The sequence below is a fragment of the Cygnus olor genome, chromosome 19, assembly GCF_009769625.2.
Source record: "Cygnus olor isolate bCygOlo1 chromosome 19, bCygOlo1.pri.v2, whole genome shotgun sequence".
NCBI lineage: Eukaryota > Metazoa > Chordata > Aves > Anseriformes > Anatidae > Cygnus > Cygnus olor.
In genome coordinates this window covers 12,150,633-12,168,899 of record NC_049187.1, presented here as the reverse complement: position 1 = coordinate 12,168,899, position 18,267 = coordinate 12,150,633, and the positions used below count along the sequence as shown (strand labels likewise).

Below are 18,267 nucleotides of genomic sequence, written 5' to 3'. Positions count from 1 at the left end.
ATTACAAAGCAAACACAAAGTACTGTCATCTTTCTAACCATAGACGCCATAAAAATTACTCACCTGAAGAAGAGCTATAGGCAATAAATGCACCTACTACTATATAGATTGTTTTACTTTAAATGATCCTACTAGTTGTTACCTCAAAAAGATGTGCTTACCTCTCTCAGTGTGGAAACACATCAGCACACAGACTCTGACCCACACTAAAAAAGAAAAAAAAAAAAAAAACCTGTAACTGACTGAGGAAAAAAACAAGCACTTACCCCCAAAAAAGCAGCTTAGGCAAAATGAACTCTGGTGGGATGCCTGTGGCTCATATACCATTGGCCCTGCCTGGCACCCCGCCCCAATCACCTGGGAAAGAGGAGGGGCAAAGCACAGAAGGGATGAAGAGAAAAGGAGGAGCAGCAGCCCTGTTTTTTGGCTGGCTTAGGTCAACAGTGTGCAGAGCACAACAAAGAGAACTGGGCTGTTCTAGAGGCAACAATTCCCATGCTTTTGCTTCAGCTTTCAGTATTGAAAGGACAATGTGACCAAGCAAGTACTGAAACTATTCAACTGAAATTAGCTTAAACCTTTCTTTACGTAGGCAAAAATAATCTAGGAGTGTAACAGACTACACATGGACGCACACACTCATTCACTCTCAACGTAATAACATTACTCAGAGGAGAAATCACACACTTGAGTAGGATATCTGAAAAAAACATAAGGCTGTGCTGATAGGTCAAAACAGGACACAGGATACTGGCCCGCTGCTGCACCCAACTTAAACCCCATTGCCAGAAGGTGGGATGAGAGAGCAATGTGCCATTACAGCGTGTGAGCGACACCTGCTCGGGGACAGGCTGGGCATCGGTCAGCGGGGTGGTGAGCAATTGCATTGGCATCGCTTGTTTCGTACACGTTATTATTAGTTGTACTATTATCATTATCATTATCATTATTATTATTATTATTATTATTCTCTGCCTAAATAAACTGTCTCCATCTCAACCCACAGGCTTTATTTTCCTGTTCTCTCCCCCATCCCAGAAAGGAGGGGGGAGGGTGAGCGGAACAGCTGTGTGGTGCTTAGCTGCTGGCCAGTTTAAACCACAACAAGTGGAAACAGTGGGGAAACGTGGAAAGTCACACGTGAAAACGGCAGAAAAATGCACCCCACGCTCTCGGAGAGGAAATAACTATCCTGAGCAACGTGCTGCTCTTGGCATGGAAGCCGAACGGCAAGGCAAAACTACTTTTTCCGGCATGCCCCGGGAACCAACATGGCCGACAGGAAGCCCGGAGCCCAAAGACCACTACTCCCGGCATGCTGCAGGGCACGACGCCTGGCCACAGCTACAGCGCATGCGCGGTACATCTCTGCCTGCAGTACCAACTCTTCGCCAGCAGGAGGGAGAAGAGTGCAACGCGCCACTACTCCGCATGCGCTGCGCATGTCCGCCTGCAGTACTTATTTTTCTCCAGCAGGTGGGAGCAGAGAGCGAGTCGCCACTGCGGCAGGCACGGCTTCACAAACCGTTTTATCGTTAACGGAAGCAGTGGGATCCTCGCGGAAAGTTAGACATGAAAACAGCAGAAAAAAATGCACACCACACTGTCGAGGGGAGGAAATAACTGCCCTGAGCAACGTGCCGCTCCTGGTCTGGAAGCCGAGCAGTAACGGAAAACTACATTTCCCGACATGCCCCAGAAACCAACATGGCCGACCGGAAGGTCGGAGCACCGGAGCCTAAAGACCACAACTCCCGTCATTCTGCGGGGCAGGAGGCCTGGCCACAGCTACGGCGCATGCGCAAAGCCTCTCCTCCTGCAGTACCGATTCTTCACCAGCAGGTGGGAGCAGAGTGCCACGTGACGCTACTGCGCATGTGCTGCACATCTCCGTCTGCAATACCGATTTTTGTCCAGCAGGTGGGAGCAGAGAGCGAGTCGCCGCTGTGACGCCTCTCCGCCTGCAGTACCGCTGTTCGGCCAGCAGGTGACACCCGACACCGCCCCGGCGCCCGTGCCGACTCAGCCTTCTCCTCTCATGCGCGGAAGCAGAACTGCAGGCACGGCTTCCAAAACCGTCTGCTCGTAAAGGGAAGCAGCGGGAACCAGGCGGAACACCGCACGAAAACGGCAAGAAAAGGTACCCCGCTTCACTGATGCGGAGGAAGGAACTGCCGTTCCAAACTGCCCACGTGCCACTCCGGGCTTGGAAGCTGAGTGGCAACGTGAAACTACATTTCCCGGCGTGCCCCAGAAAGCAACTTGGCCGACCGGAAGCCCGGAGCCCAAAGGCCACAACTCCCGGCATGCTGCAGGGCAGGGTGCTCACAGCCACCTGACCCTGTGGACGCCCTGGAGCCAGCCCCGAGCTTTCTGACCTGCTACCCCGCCCCGCGGTTCCGCCCCCTCGCCAGGGGCTTTCCCTGTCCCAGGAATTGAGGAGCATGAAGAATGACGCTGGGGCGGGGAGAGAATCTAATGAAACCTAGGCGGAAATTTACTGTTTTGTGAGGGAAATTCTGTGATAGCATTAGAGGATAAGAAACTACATTTATGGATTAAAATCTGAGATAACTTGAAGGGGACAAATGGAGCATTTTGTGAGGGAAATTCTGCGGTAACATTTGGGATATAAAATTATATCTTGGGGATAAAATCTGAGGTAACTTCAGAGGGCAGAGAATGACACCGTTAGGGGGTGGAATCTAATGAAACCTACAGGGGAGAATTATCATTTTTGCAGGGAAAACCTGTGGTAACATTAGAGGATATAAAACTACAAATACATTTATGGTTAAATTGGGGGTACCTAGAAGGGGACAAATGGAGCATTTTGTGAGGGAAAATCTGTGGTAACATAAGAGGATATAAAACTACATTTATGGATTAAAATCTGAGGTAAGTTGAAGGGGACAAGTGAAGCATTTTGTGAGGGAAAATCTACAGTAACATTAGAGGACATAAAATTACAATTATGGGTTAAAATCTGAGGTACCTTGAAAGGGACAAACTAAGCATTTTTGCAGGGAAAAACTGCGGTAACGAGAGGACAAATGGACGCAGCGGGCATCCCCATATCCTTCAGCCACAGGAGCTGGCTCTTGTCCTGTCTCACGGCGTCATCCTTCCTTTTTGCAGCATCCGATGGTGGAGGAGGAAGAAAGAAGAGTCCTGGTGTGGAGCTGTGAGGCGAGAGGAGCGGAGGACTGATGAGGTGGCAAGAGAAAGGCAGCCAGGGCAAAGGGAACCCCCTGTCACCGGGGCTGTGGTCATGGGAGAGCATGGCTGGTTTGTGCTGGGTGCCCTCCCTGTAAGCAGGGCTGGGTCTTTGCGCTCTTTTTGGCCTTTTGGCCCATTGCTCCTCTGGCTGCCCAGAGAGTGTGGCCCCCCTGTAGGCAGGGCAAGAGGCAGCATCTCCGCACCCAAGGGGTAGATGGAGCTCGCCAGACCCCGAGGCCTCCCTGTAAGCAGGGGCGGTCTGTTTCCCCGCTCCTGCGGCCCCAGCGGCTTTCTGCCTGCCGTTGGCCCGGCCAGCGTGACCCCCTGTCGTCGGGGTGTGTCACGGCTCTTGGCCTTTGCCTCCCGGGAAGCCCCTGTTGGCATGTTGAGGTCTGTGGCCTCCATGGAGCCCCTCGGGGCCGGCCTGAGGCTCTCCCATCCTGCTGGCGGGGAGGGAGAGGCTGCTCCCCAGGTGCTGGCTGCACGGAGTTCTCTTTCTCTTCTGGAATGCCAACTTTACCCCACAAGGAATGGAGGAGGAAAAACAGTGATGGGTGGCAGGACAGACGGAGGAAGAAAAAACAGGGACAGGGAGCAGGACAGAGGTATGAAGAGCAAAACGGGAACAGGGAACAGGACATAAGAAGGAATAGAGAGCAAGGAGAAAGGGCAGAGAATCAAAGAGAAACAGGGACACAGATTGGGACAGAGGAATCAAGAGAACAAGAAATGAGTGGGAAGAAAGACAGGGACAGTAGCCTATAGAAAAACAAACCAGGGACAGTGAGCAGGACAGAGGGAAAGAGACAAAAAGGACAGGAAGAAGGAAAGAAGAATAGAGAAAGAATGGCACAGGGAGCAGGACATACAGAGAGAGAGAAAAAAAAAGAGGACAGGACAGACATGCTTGGCCTGGCAGTATGGAATTTTGGTTATCGGGTCACAGAAGAGAGCTCGGTAGCACTATAGTTTTCCTCCTCATATGTGCTTGTATTTCTTAAAACTGAGGGTTCAGTGTCTTTCAATTATCGTTTACAGTGGTCGTAGTTGAGGGTTTCTTACTCCGGGGTTATAGTTTATTAATTTATTGGGTGGGACTCAGTATTTGTCTGGGTTTATAGTTTACTCATTTACCGATCAGGCATCAGGGTTTACAATCTAACATCATCCACAAACTTTAAATCCCTGACAATAATTTGTTGGCCCCAGGTCTCTGCAAAGCTCCCAGCTGTGACACTCCTTCAACTGTTAGGGTACACCTCAGCATCTGCAAAAGACTGAACAGTTAACAAATGGCCAGGCACAACCCCCCAGAACTATGCCCTAGTCTGTGGTTGCCACAATTAAGGCTGACTCTATGCTACTTTGGTCACCTTCTCTGGCTCTGTTTCATTACCAGGATGTCAAGTAGCCCTGAAGGTCTGACAGTTTCACTTAGGTGCCCAGCTAACTCCAGCCCTCTGTTGATGACAGTCCTCAGAAACTGTGGCACTGTGAGACTGCAATGCTAAGTGTCTCCCCTACTTGGCATGACAATGCACACACCCAACACAGGAGGAACAAGCAGTCCCCTACCTTAACCACCCTCTCACTCATCACAGGCAGAAGGAAAGTGAAGCAACCAGCTGTCACAGTGCCTGAGCACTGTGTTCAGCATACCGTCATCAGAAAAGTGCCTCTCATCCGAGAGCCAGGAAGACAGCCCACCGCAGCTGTCTGTCCCCAGCTGTCTCTCACTCCTTCTCCACTAATGCTTCTGCATTAAGTGCAGCCCTAGTCCTTCCTTCAAAGAGAACACTGCCACAGCATGCAAAATTTGTGGTCACCTTCAGACCGCTCATAAAGCTGTGTCCAGCCAAAACAGGATGAGAACGACGGTCTCTTAAAAACAAGAGACACTGCAGGGACTCAGCTACTGAGGCACTGACCCTGGCCTGGACAATGACCGAAGCAGGGCTCCGCGGCCCTCGCTCGAGCTGCCTAGTAAACAACGCCGGCGCCCTCTCTGCGGCCCGCGCCGTGGACCCGCGGGCTCTAGGACCCGGGCTCCGCGGCCTGCGCCATGGCGCGCGGCGGAGGGGACACGGGCTGCCGCGGCGCCGGGCCGCAGCGCAACCCTCGCCGGCGGCCTCCGCCCCCGTGCGCTCGCCTGGTCTGCGTTAGCAGGGCAGATCCGAAACCGAGGGGAGCGCGGGGGCGCCGCGGCGGGAAGCGTCCTGATGCCCTTCTCAGGTGCGCCGGACAGCTTCACCTCCAGCTGCTGCTGGTGGCCGGCGCCTCTGAGAGTTCTCTGGTAACTACCTGGCTCGGGAGCGTCCGAGAACTGCGGGCTCTCGGCCGGCGGGGTGGTGCCGGGAAGCGCCGCCGCTCCGGCAGCGCGGGCGGTGGGCGGGCCCCGGGCGCGGCGGTGCCGGGCCCTGCAGTCGGGCTTTCCGAGGGCAGCGGCGCCGGCCGGTGCTGGCACCGCCAGCCTGAGAGGGGCGGGCGAGCCGCACGTTCTCTCCGTTGTTCGGCAGTGGCCTGCCCGGCTTGGTGGCGACTCTGAAACATGGGAAAACAGACAAAACGCCTTCAGAGATCTGTCTAAAATAAACCGAGAAACAGAAGATCTGTGAAGAGCTCATCCGAATGAGGTCTGTGGGTGAACCTGCCGGCCCTTGATAAGGCAATGTTTTCTTTGATATGGGTTCTATACGTGTATTCAATGGTATTTATGTCTTTGTACATGTATAGGTAGGCACACACATATTCTCAGAGGCATAAGAATGTCTTGCCTATAGGAAAAGAAATTCTTGTCCTTTTATTTTGCTTTACATATCATTCAAAACTGTCTCTAGAAATGTATAGATGAATTTTTCATGTGGGAAATTTAGAATGTTTTTAAAAGGAAGTGTTGTCTTGTTTTCTTTAAAACTTTTATTTTTTTCTTTATCCTCTGCTTTGCTGAAGTACTTAAAACATTTTAATTACTGAGAATAATTTATATATAGAGAGAGAGAAACATCCGGCTTTACCAGCTATCTGCAAAAATAGCTAGAGTTGAGTCAATCTTGAAAAGTTTTCAGTAGAATTTAGAAGATACTTACCTTAGTTAGACCTATGTAAGATACCATTTTTTCCCAGAAGAAAATACAGCGTAATGGCCTTTTTTTCCCCTACAAGTTACACATTTTGTGCATTAGCCTGTTTAAAAATTTTCATCAGTTGTACTTTTTTTTTTTTTAACAGCTCATGTTCTGTTTTGGGATTTGTCAGATTAACTGGGTTTCGTTTGGATTTTCATCATTCTTTGCACCAGCTGTGTAATTGCAAGACACCCCCTCCTTTTTTTTTTTTCTAGAACTTTTTGGTCTAGAATACCAAATTCTCCATTTCCTGCTGAGATTCTGCCTGCCTGTTTGGTGTCAAGTGTGGTGCCATATATGCTTTAGAGAATGTTATTGTGGTTCTTCTGGTTCTTTACTTCTAAGTATTTTAAGTGCGCCTGTAGTATTAGTATTTTATCCGTTCTCTCTTATTGCTCTCTCCACAAACTGTGATGACTGGCTTTTCCTCAGTGTTCAGTATGATGCTGTCTAGCTTCCTTATAAATTCCATTGCTTTCAGGGATGTTGCCATGCATGCCCAGTATTTTAATTTAATAGTGTGAAGGGTGTCTTGAATCAGGAGCAGCAAAACTTTCATGTCTCCTTGGCTAACTTGGAACTGGCTGGTTTCTGCTACTTGCAGGCATACTGAATACTCTCCACAGAAAACTCTCTGTAGGCAGCTGAAATTATGTGATAACTTTACAATCTCATAAATGATCAACATACAGCAGGGTACAAGGAAGCAGATGAGTCTGCTCCTCTGGATCCGTTGCCATGTATGCACGTATATACATATACATATACATATATATATATATATAAAAGGATATATATATGCATATATAGATATATAAGTTTGGAGATATAGCTAGTTCAGGAGCTTAACTGAAGTTCTTTGACTCTCATGTTATATGGTTGGTTTGCACGCATGCTGGGTGAGCCTTCAGAGACAGGGATTATAGAAGAGTGTAGAATCTCAAACTTGCCCAGGTCAACTTCTGCCACTTCAGGTCTGCACAGGTCCATTGAATAGACAGTGTGAAGTGGCAAGCTTGGAAGTAGTAATAGTGAGTAAAGTTTGGCTGTGCACTAGGAATGTTTATGGCTGGAAGCTAATGCAAACCTTCTGGTCAAGATCCAAGTGGTCTGATTTCTACCTGTCATTATGACTGCTGTTCCTAGTTGGCTAACTGCATTTGAAGGTTCAAAATGGATGACATAGAAAATGCTGGTGATGTGGACTTAATTATGATTTGAGCCACCTTACTCTATCCCAGAGTTTTCAAGACCTCATTATTTATTTTCCAAACATTTAAAAATAAATAAATAAAACACTAAAACTTCAGTATTTGTGGCTTAGCCCGCTTTTTAGAACTTTCCTTCTAGATGTCTTCGTAGCAATTTGATTGTGGAAAAGATGAGTGGTTTTGATTTCATCTAATAAAAGGAAATGGAACATCAGTTCTCTTCCTGGATCCCTTTATGTTATGTAAGTATTTTGTTCTGCTTGCTTCAGAAGATGTGAGGTGCATCACCAGCAGAGAGTTACTAAGTGGTGTGGTTATAAAGGGAACGTTCATCCTTTAAAGGTGTCACTAAAAGCATATTTATGCTCTTTGTGGAAAGCCAAGGAGATAAAATGGACTGATAGAGTTGTTTTGAAATCCTGCTAGTATCATTACTTGTCAGGTTGAGATGTACCAGCTGTATTCCTATCTAAGAGTCTGCAATCACTTCCAAAGTATTTTCTGTGTCTGCAAAATGGTGAGGATCTCGTCTGTCCTGAAGTTGGTTAAAGAGTAAGATTTGTTTCACATGGCTATAACAAAAGTAATGAAGACTGTGTTTGTGGTGGTTTTACCTTGCTAGGCAGCTGAACTCCACCACAACTGTGCTCTCACTCCCCCTCCTCTCCTTAGGAGGGGGAAGAAGAAAAGGAAAAAAAAAAAACAGCTCATGGGTTGAGATAAGGATAATTTAATTAAAGGAAAAATAATTATTAAGGGGAAATTATTATTAATTAAATAATTTAACTAAAGAGTAAAGGAAAAGGGGGAAGGGGAAAAAAAAAAAAAGAAAAAGAAAAGGCTGTGTGGAAGCACAGAGGAAAAAAATAGCTCTCTACTTCCCGCCAATGAGCAATGTTTGACCACCACGTCCTTGAAGCAGGGCCTCAATGTGCCTAGCATTGTTGTTCGGGAGGACAGACATTTTCACGAGAGCCTACCTCTCCCCTCTCCTTCCTTTTTCCACCTTTTATTACTGACTGTGACATCATATGGCATGGAATATACCTTTGGTTGGTTTAGGTCAGCTGCCCTGGTGATGTTCCCGCCCCACCTCTTGCCCACCTGCAGCCTGCTGGCTCTTGGGGGGTTAGAGGGAGTCCTGATGCTGTGCCGGTGTTGCTCAGCAGTAGACACCACACTGGTGTGATACCAATTCTGTTCTAGCTACAAATGCAGAGCACAGCACTGTATGGGCTGCTGCAGGGAAAGTTAACTCCATCCCAGCCAGAACCAGTACAGTGTTTTAAGAGAAGTATAGCACTATTTGAAATTGCTGACAGTACAGATACCACAAGTCTGGTGAATTAAGCCCTTCATTTGTCGTTATATAAATCATACAAAATGGAATGCTGTTATAAAGGCAGAAGCAGATTAAAGGAGATGTAACTCTGGAAATTAAACAGAAAAAGTAGGGGGTCATTTTGATTTATACTTTATATGGCATGGTAATAAACCTGAAGAAAAGTAAATCACTTCTTTTTCCTAATATGCCCATAATTCTATTTCTCAGACTTTCTTCTTTAAATCATACATTGTGGGTCTTCTTTAAATCATACATTGTGGGCTCATTTGTCTGCCCTGTTTTAAAATATTCTCTCTCTGTTTATCACTACATGTGCTTAGAAAATCCATTTATGTGTGTATAAATATTTCTTTTTGAGGGAGTATAGGGAGGAACTTGGCAAACAGTCAGCAGCAATTACGAATAAAGCAAAAGCAGTTCTTTGTGTCTCTGCCAGCCTGTTACTGCAGAGACATGCTGCATCCTGCAACAGAATAAGAAGCATCTATCGTTGCTGTAAGCTGCCAATAGGAATCCCACATCTTATTAGGCAGCATCCAAGTAACCTTTCCTAGTTCCACCTCTGTGTGCTTATTGTTTAAAAAGTAGGAAAAGAATTACTGACAGCGTGTTGTAAGGGAGGAAGCCCTTTGTGCAAAGAATGTTGTTTTTATCATGTTTAAGATTTATTACAGCATTGAAATGATAGCATGCTACAGAAATCTGATGTGCTGATCGTTCTCATGCAGAGGGTCTGTGTTTGCATTCCACTCTGGCTGAAATTTTGACATGCTTTTGGACTTCAGTGTGGTGTAACAGGCCCAGAACTTATTCAGGCTTTTCATTTCAGAAGACCTTCTTAGGAAGGAGTTGATTGAGGAAAAAGCTCAGTCTGAAAAACTGAAGTGAGAATCTTCAGCATTGTTGTAGTTTCTAAGGTCTGTGCAAAAGTAGGTGTTGTTTCTTTTCTGTTTGAAAGAGAGGTGGTCGTGTTTTGGTATTACTTTTTCAGGATGACAGTGGGGCACTACAAAGCAAATACTTACATTTGAATGCATGCATGTGTTCTTTTTTACTCTGTTTTAGTCCTAGTGCTTAGAAGGGAAGAGGGATAGGGTAAATGACAACTGCGTCAAAGTGAAAATTAAATACATTAAGTAGTAGGTTCTTTCTGTTTCATTACTTCCATAGAAGTAGGTTCTTCTGAAGGAGCAAGAGAAATGAAGCTTCACTTACGGCAAGCTTCTAAAGCAGTCCAGGTATTCATAGAGAACGAATATTGTGGTTTAATACAAAATGCTGAGGAGGGGTAATAGTTTGTTGTTGTTTGTTTGTTTGTTTTTCTCCAGTAAATATTTTTGCTTCTCTAACATGGAAGATCCCTTGAAGCTGTTTTACTGGGTATGCCTATTCTTGTCTATTAGGGTGTTTCTCAGTATACAGGCAGTCAGTCTTAAGTTTCCTGTTTTATTAGGTGAAAATTACTTTCGGCTGGCATGTGGAATATATTAATTTAGGTTTGCAATAAACTTGTTTGTGGTAAGTAGTTGGATTTGTGTTTTGATATTGAAGTTACGATGTAGTGGACTCTATACACATAGTCTGCAAACAAGTGAATTATTCTTTACAATGTTTAACGTTACAAGACTAATATCAATTATTTCCATTGATGTTCAAAACTGGAAGATCTTTTCAATGCATGGGGGGTAATCCTTTAATAACAAAAGCAACTTTTACAGTTAACTAGTATAAAGACTTGTTTGCAGTACTTAACCAGTTATCTTGTAGTTTCTTGCCTGTAGACATAAGTTTTAGATTCACGTTTTTAAAAGAAAGTTGTAGTTGGTAAGGTGCAGATTTCTGTCTCCTGTTAGCTTTGAAGATTTGTCAGGGTGCTGCTGTCATGTTTATACATTTAATATTGAGTAAAATCACAATAGTATAGATAGTGAGGGGAGATTACTCTCCAAATTATTAAATGTTACTGATTTAAATTTGATAGCATTATGTCTATCTGAAAGAATTATGACATGTTATAATTACATATATGAGGAAAAAAGTGTGCAGGAGAAAGCATGAAGAGATGTTACTCCAAGAGTGCTCCATGCATGGAATTCTTGCTCTGTTTTAGCATTGGGGATCAAAACAAAGAAAATAAAAAGTATGTAAGTATATTTAAATTTTATTCACTGAGCATCATGTTCCAGACTTAGATGCAGCCATCAACTGCCTGCAGTTTGCCCTTTCTACATTGACTTTCATAGGTTGAAAACTACCTTGGCACTGATACATGCTTCTCTAGTAATAACAGCCAGTTTTGTGTGAGGAGATGGATGTGTGGATGCAATTTTATTTTATTTTTTATTTGGACCTGAGGAGCCATCTGCCAAACTGAGCAGCTGTTGGACATGTAACTTGTAGGTGGTCCTACATGATGATGTGAGGTTCAGAATAAAGGCAAGCTGGGTTCCAATTGCATTTTATCACTTTATTCTTGCTCGCAGTTTGCTCGTATTAATCTACCGTTAAACTCACAGTCCAACTGTGTTCCATTAATTCCTTGGATAACAAAAGAGTCTCTCTGCCTTTTTTGGAAGGCTTCCTCCCCCTTCTTCCCCCTTCCTCCCCCTTTTATTGAGCAGCTGGTAGTGTGGCTCCTTAAACACACATTATCAGAATTAATAGTGAGGGGTAATGCTGTGACATAGAAGGAAGAGTAAGTTACTGGTGGAGGATGCAGACTTACTTAGACAGCATTGCTGCCAGAAGCTTGTATTATGAAGCTATCCTCAGGTGTCAAAATGTTATAAACTTTGCTTGTGGAAGATCCAAATTAATTTTCTGGTGGCTGACACAGTAAGCAGAGAGACTCAGAACAATATGAATTCTGGAAATTGAATTTCTTAACACTAGGGTAGCTTTTCATTAAAATCAAACCTCAAAGTAAAGTTTTAGTATATTACCTGAAGTTGCAATTTCATGGTAATGGTTGTAAAGGAAGCTAAGAATATACACACAATTACATCATGTAATAATTCATTACAGTTTACTACCTGGATGGCTGTGGTATTTCATAATAGACAGTAGTGCACTTAAGTTTATTACAAAACATGCAAGCCATTGAAATTATTGAAGGAGTTGGTGTAAACGGAGTACAGCCATGCAAGTTAAACTACTTGAGATACAAGTTGTTACTCTAGCAAAGAACTGTTTCATCTTTAGTCATAATGGTTGATTTTAATACTGGTTTCAACTCCTACTGAAAAGTTTTAAAGTAAGTCTTCACATGGTCAAAGTACTTTATGTCACGTTGTCATGCTTAGATTCGTGATGTGAAGGTGATAAGCATCAACTATGTTTACCTCTTGGAAAGGTAGAGAACAATAGCATGTATCTACATTAAAGGAGAAAGCAGGGAGAAGAGCTTCACACACTTGAAAGTGTTTCCCATTTGGTTTGTGTTAGACTTTTAAAGGCATGCAGGGCTTGTTGAAGGCTCAATTGCAATGAAGTGGTCTGGTGCCAGCTAGCAAACCAAAGATTCTGTCCGTGTGCTGTCTGAATTTTCAACTTTGTGAATGAAGTAATACTGGATAGAGCTGCCATTCTGTCCCCGGTAAGGTTTTGCCCTGATGGCTGGTTGTGTTTGAACATGACAGAATAGTCTGTGAGATGACTGCACTTCTGAAGTGTTCGAGCTGTAGCCAGGCAGGCTGAGAAGACCTTTTTATGTGCCTTTACTGATATAACAGTAGCCAGATTAAGCCTGGCTTCTAGGATGCAGCAGAAACCAGAAGCGGACAGTGAGCTGGCAAAAGAGTATTGCTGTGCAGAATGTTTTCCTCGGTGTTTTGCTCCTAATAAATAGCAACCAGCTCAGAGAAAACGACTCTACAGGAGCCTGCTTCTCTACGTCCCGCGTTTACCAAGACAGAGTTCGCGCGGAGTGCTGCCGCGAGCCCGGCCCCTGTCTGTGTGTGGAGGGGCCGCAGGAGGCCCCTGTCTGTGGAGGAGCCCGGCGACCCGCAGGGCCCGTTTGTTCCCCTCCTGTAGCCAGCTCCCGGCTGCGGAGAACGGGCCGCTCGCTCTTGGGACTACAGCTCCCGGCGTGCCTCGCGGCGGCGCGGCGCCTGAGCGGCTGGCGCGCCGTGCCTGCGCGCCAGGGCAGCGGGATGTGTGAGGGGGGCTCTCGTCGTCTCTCCCGAGCGGGACGGAACCGCGGAAGCGACGCAGGAGCGGTGAGGCCTCCGCACGCATGGAACTGAGAAGCGCAGAGGCGGTCTCCAGTCGGCTCCTCGGCCTCACTCAGCGGTACCGGAGCCAGGGAGGCGGGGGCTGATCTCGGGTGGGGCGCGGCGCGGGCCTGCCCTGTCGATGGCGGTCGGACGGTGCCGTAATTGCACCGGCTGGGACCCTGCGTGTGGGGGCCGGAGGGGCGGTGCAGGGCCGGCCCCCGGGCGGCGGAGCGGTGTGAGTCCCGGAGCTGCGGCCGCCTTCCTCAGGGGCCGTCGCCGCTGGCGTGAGCAGGGCCAGATGTGGTGTCCTCGGGGTGGATTTTTCAGCCTGTTCAGCGTCGTGCTCCTGCAGGCAGGTATCACTGGGAAAGTAACTGTGCGATTACTCGTCTGCTTAGCATGTTTGTACCTGTGCCTACCTGTTCAATGAAAACAGATTAACAGCTACGATGTGTCAAAGGGCTGACAAGTAATGATCTAGATGGTATGGAGATAGGAGAGCTGAAGAGGCGTGCAGGCCTTGTAATCAAACAGGTGCAGTGTGCAAGCTCACCCCTTTCTGCCGCTGTTCCCCCCCCCCCCCCCACTTCTCCCTTGTGAATTGCTCTCGTGTCAAAGTCCTAAACCACAAAACTTTTGACGTGACACCAGGATACTGAAATCACGTGCTTAAGTTTAGATTATCCGATATGTGGAAACTCGCTTTGCTATTTGACTTTCAGGACTGTTGAAGTTTGTAGGAACCTGTGTTCCCAAACAAATGGGTGAGGGAAATGGAATATATCCTGCTAGTGTACAAATGGGTTTAAACTGGTTTGTTTGTTTGTTTTCCATTGGAATAAGGGCTTGTCTGTATTAAAACACTTTACAATAAAAGTAAATTCTAACTTATTAAACAGATACGAGCCACTGGTAAACTAACATTAGTATTTCAGTGCTGGCAATTCATCTTAATACCATGAAAACTATTTTTTAAATTGTCATAGCTGGAACGCCAGTGTTTTTGTAGTGTAGGTCAGGTCAGGACTGAGGAAGGATGTAATCCAGTGAAGAAAATTAAAAAGAAAAGCTTTTATGTATAATTCTGATTTCAAAAGGACTGATAGTGTGTGGAAGTTAGGTATATTTTGGGTAGTTCGATTCAGGATGCAGAAGGACAAGACTATTAATACTAAAACACTAGTGGAAACTGTTGCTGACTCGTGCACTTATGTATGTAGTGGTGAGCGTGGGGAGTTCTTTTTTATTTATGTTTTGATCCTATTCTGTCTGGAAGTTGTTTGGGAAAAAAATCGGTCTTGTTTGCACAGGTTGTTAAAGAGCTTATTTGCCATTCATAGAAAAGTATGTTGAGTAAACTGTTACTACAGTAACAGATCTGTTTACCATTTTTAGCAATGGTCTAGATGCAGGAGTTGAATGCATACTTAGCAAGTTTGCTGACAGTACTAAACTGGGAGATGCTGTTGACTCTGAAAGGGCGAGAAGCAGAGGGATCTAGGTAGATCGGAGCAATGGCATGAAATTCAACAAAGGTGAAAGCTAGATGCTGCACCAGGAATGGAGTAATGCTGATCAGAAGTACAGAATGGGAGATGAGTGGCTGGAGAGCAGCTCAGCAGAAAGAGATCTGGGGGTGCTGGTCGACAGCAGGTTCAACATGAGTCAGCAGTGTGCCCTGGCAGCCAAGAGGGCAAACTGCATTTTGGGATGCATTAAACACAGCATAGCCAGCTGGTCAAAAGAAGTGATGCTCCTACTATATTTAGCATTGGTGCGGCTTCATCTTGAATATTGTGTGCAGTTCTGGGCTCCACAATATAAAAAGAATATTAAGATACTTGAATGCATCCAGAGGAGGGCAACAAAACTAGTAAAAGGGCTGGAAAGCTTGTCTTGTGAGGAGAGGCTGCGGATACTTGGTTTGTCTTGTCTGGAGAAAAAAAGACAGAGGCGATCTCATTGCTCTCCTGAGGAAGGGACTCTCCCAGAGGAGGGAACATGCAGAGAGAGGTGCCTGTCTCTGCTCCCTGATAAATGATGGCAGGATGTGGGGCAACAGCACAAAGCTGTGCCGGGGAGGTTCAGACTGGATGTTAGGAAAAAATTCTTTACCCTGAGGGCGATCAAAAACTGGAACAGGCTTCCTAGAGAGGTGGTTGATGCCCCATTCCTGTCAGTGTTCGAGGCGTTTGGACAATGCCCTCAATAATATGCTTTAACTTTTGGTTAGCCCTGGAGTGGTCAGGCAGTTGGACTTGGTGGTCTTTGTAGGTCCCTTCCAAATGAACTATTCTGTTCTACTGTTTGCAGCTTATATTGTACATGCATTTGAACATGGAGTGCATGATTGTGTTTATACGCCTATTTTCAAAAATGTTGTGCTACATTAATTTTAATTTCTACATTTTTTATGGGTGGAAAAAATAATCTCTGTTCATTATCGTGAGTATATGTAGGACTGATGAATTGAAACTATTGATGCTTAGTTTCTTACCCTTCTTCAGCAGCAGAAATTCTTCAGTGAAAGAAAAAGTATCAGAGAAATGTCTTTGATATTGAAAGGTGTAATTTGTGGTGGGACAATGTATTTTCCTAAATTATGTGACAATAGTTTGTGGAGGGGATAGGAGCATGAACATTTTTGGTGTATAAGCTGTTCTTTGTTTTTTCTGAGCTTGTCTGTGTTTTCCATCCGTATCTCATGGTCTGAGAAAATAGATTTTTTCTCCCATTAAACGCACTTGCTCTTGGGGTTCTCCTCTGCATAATTTGATGAATATGCCCACCACTCTCACTGCATCTGGGAGTCTCTATACCCTTAGTAGGGTTAGGTCTTAGGTATTTGGGTTAGAATGCCTCACAAGGCATGCATGCATATCAGTTCCTTTTTTTTTTCACCTGTATTGACATGCATCTCTGTGATCATGGGGTTGCATTGGAGGTTGGCAGTGGTATTGCAGTAACTCTTACCAAGATCCAATGATGAGTGGTGCAAAGCCTCTGCCGATGTCCTTGCAGAAAGCAACAGTGCTAACTCTTCATTGTTTTTTGTATACTGCTGCTGGCTATTTTCTGCTTATCATTGTGTCTATCATGCAGTGACAGAACTCTGACGCAGCACTGCTCCCTGTCATTCTGTGGCAAGCAAAACTGATATAACATGAGATGTACCCAGTACTTTACAGTGCCTCCTAAAGGTAGCTATTTTATTGCTTGTCATTATGGAAATGCTTTAAAAAAAATCAAATAACTGTACTGGGATTGTCTAGATTAAGTGTTTTTCTTTTTTTGTTTGTTTGTTTGTGAGAATCTGGAGTAAAGAATCACACCAGCCATGAAGAGCTTTTTGTATTTGCAAGTGCAGGTAAAATGTAAGTTTATATATCAGCTGGTCTCCTTCGACATCTACTCTGTCATGGAAATCAGGGAGTCTTCATGGTGAACCGTTTTTTGGAGTTGGCCTCCAGAATATTGCTAGAAGCGGTGTTGCATGCGGCTGACCATATGGAGGACAGTCACCTATTCCATGTTGGAAAAAAAAAAAATTACATTTGAATTTACTCTGCACCTCAGTTTGTTTTGTTGTGACTTTCTAGTTGGGAAATGTTAGTGCAGTATTTGTTGTTGAAGCGTAGTCTGATCTGGTCTCCGTATTTTGGACGTTACTTCCCAGGCTCTTTACCTGGGTTGCCAGGCATATAGGCATATACATGAATATATACATTACATTTTTATATTCAATTTCGCTTTCAATTTTGCCCTCCTTTAACTTGACAACCTGTACCCTTGTTACATTAGTGCACTCGTGTTGTATATGTATACCATTTCTTAGTTATATAATGTTTATTTTTTGAATTTCTGATTATCAGTGCAGACAAACTCAATAAAGAGGTTAGGATTGGAGGCAGTCTGGGATGCAGTGACCATGCCCTGGTTGAGCTTGTGATCTTGAGGAATATGGGCCTGGCAAAGAGAAAAGTCGGGACCCTGAACTTCTAAAGAGCGAACTTCAAGCTATTTAAAGACCTAGTGGATTAGATCCCCTGGAACGCTGTCCGGAAGGATAAAGTAGCTGAATAGAGCTGGCAACTCTTTAAGGATGTTTTTCTTACAGCTCAAGAACTCTCTATCCCCCTGTGTAAGAAAGTGAACAAGGAGGGCAGAAAACCAGGATGGCTGTGCAAGGACCTGCTGGTCAAACTGAGGTACTAGAAGGAAATGCACAGTCAGTGGAAGCAGGGACATGTGGCCTGGGAAGAGTACAGGCATGCTATCCAGATGTACAGGGATGGGATGAAGAAAGCCAAGGTACAGATAGAGCCGAGCTTGGCAAGGGATGCAAAAAATAACAAGAGGGGATTCTGTAGGTATATTGGTCAGAAAAGAAAGGCCAAGGAGAGTGTACCCCCTCTGATGGATGAGAAGTGAGAACTGGTAACAACAGACGTGGAGAAGGCTGAGGTATTCAACAACTTCACCTCAGTCTTCGCTACCAGTCAGACTTTCCATGTCTCTTGTTTCCCTGAACCTCTGGGTGATGGCTGAGGGAGCAAAGACCCTCCCACTGTAAGCGAAGAGCAGGTTCAAGACCACCTGATGAAACTGAACAAGTACAAGTCTATGGGGCCTGATGACATGCATCCCAGGGTCTGGAGTGAACTGGCTGATGAAGTTGACAAGCCTCTTTCCATCATATTTGAAAAGTCCTGGCATTCAGGTGAAGCCCCTGGTGACTGGAGAAAAGGAACCATCACTCCCATTTTTAAAAAGGGTAGGAAGGAGGACTCGGGGAACTACAGACCAGTGAGCCTCACTTCTGTGCCTGGGAAGATCCTGGAAAAGATCCTTCTGGAAGCAATGTCAAGGCACGTGCAAGACAAAGAGTTGATCTGAGGGAGCCAGCATGGCTTCACCAAGCGTGAATCATGCCTGACCAATCTGGCGGCCTTCTACGATGGAGTGACTGCATCAGTTGACAAGGGAAGACCAACTGATGTCATCTGCCTGGACTTCTGTAAGGCCTGACGCGGTCCCACATGACATCCTGATCTTCAGCTTGGAGAGATATAGATTTGAAAGGTGGACCATTCAGTGGATAAGGAATTGGCTTGAAGGTCGCACCCAGAGAGTGGTGGTCAATGGCTCCATGT

The 18,267-nt window shown here is 45.4% G+C and overlaps 1 protein-coding gene across 31 annotated transcripts in view; it reads left to right on the top strand.

Annotated features, from left to right (window-relative positions):
• The first annotated feature begins 1,977 nt into the window (after positions 1–1,977).
• Positions 1,978–18,267, top strand: part of GARNL3 (GTPase activating Rap/RanGAP domain like 3) — a 57,987-nt gene continuing 41,697 nt past the window's right edge. For 14 of the 31 annotated variants that reach the window (XM_040531461.1, XM_040531460.1, XM_040531452.1 and 11 more), the window contains exon 1: positions 13,008–13,190. In XM_040531461.1, the coding sequence (XP_040387395.1) occupies positions 13,135–13,190 (56 nt within the window). In that variant the 5' untranslated portion in view covers positions 13,008–13,134. Of the gene's footprint in view, positions 3,215–4,428; positions 5,513–5,606; positions 5,853–12,994; positions 13,191–18,267 lie in introns of those variants that run through there. The other 17 variants (XM_040531442.1, XM_040531429.1, XM_040531448.1 and 14 more) reach the window with 5 other exon arrangements.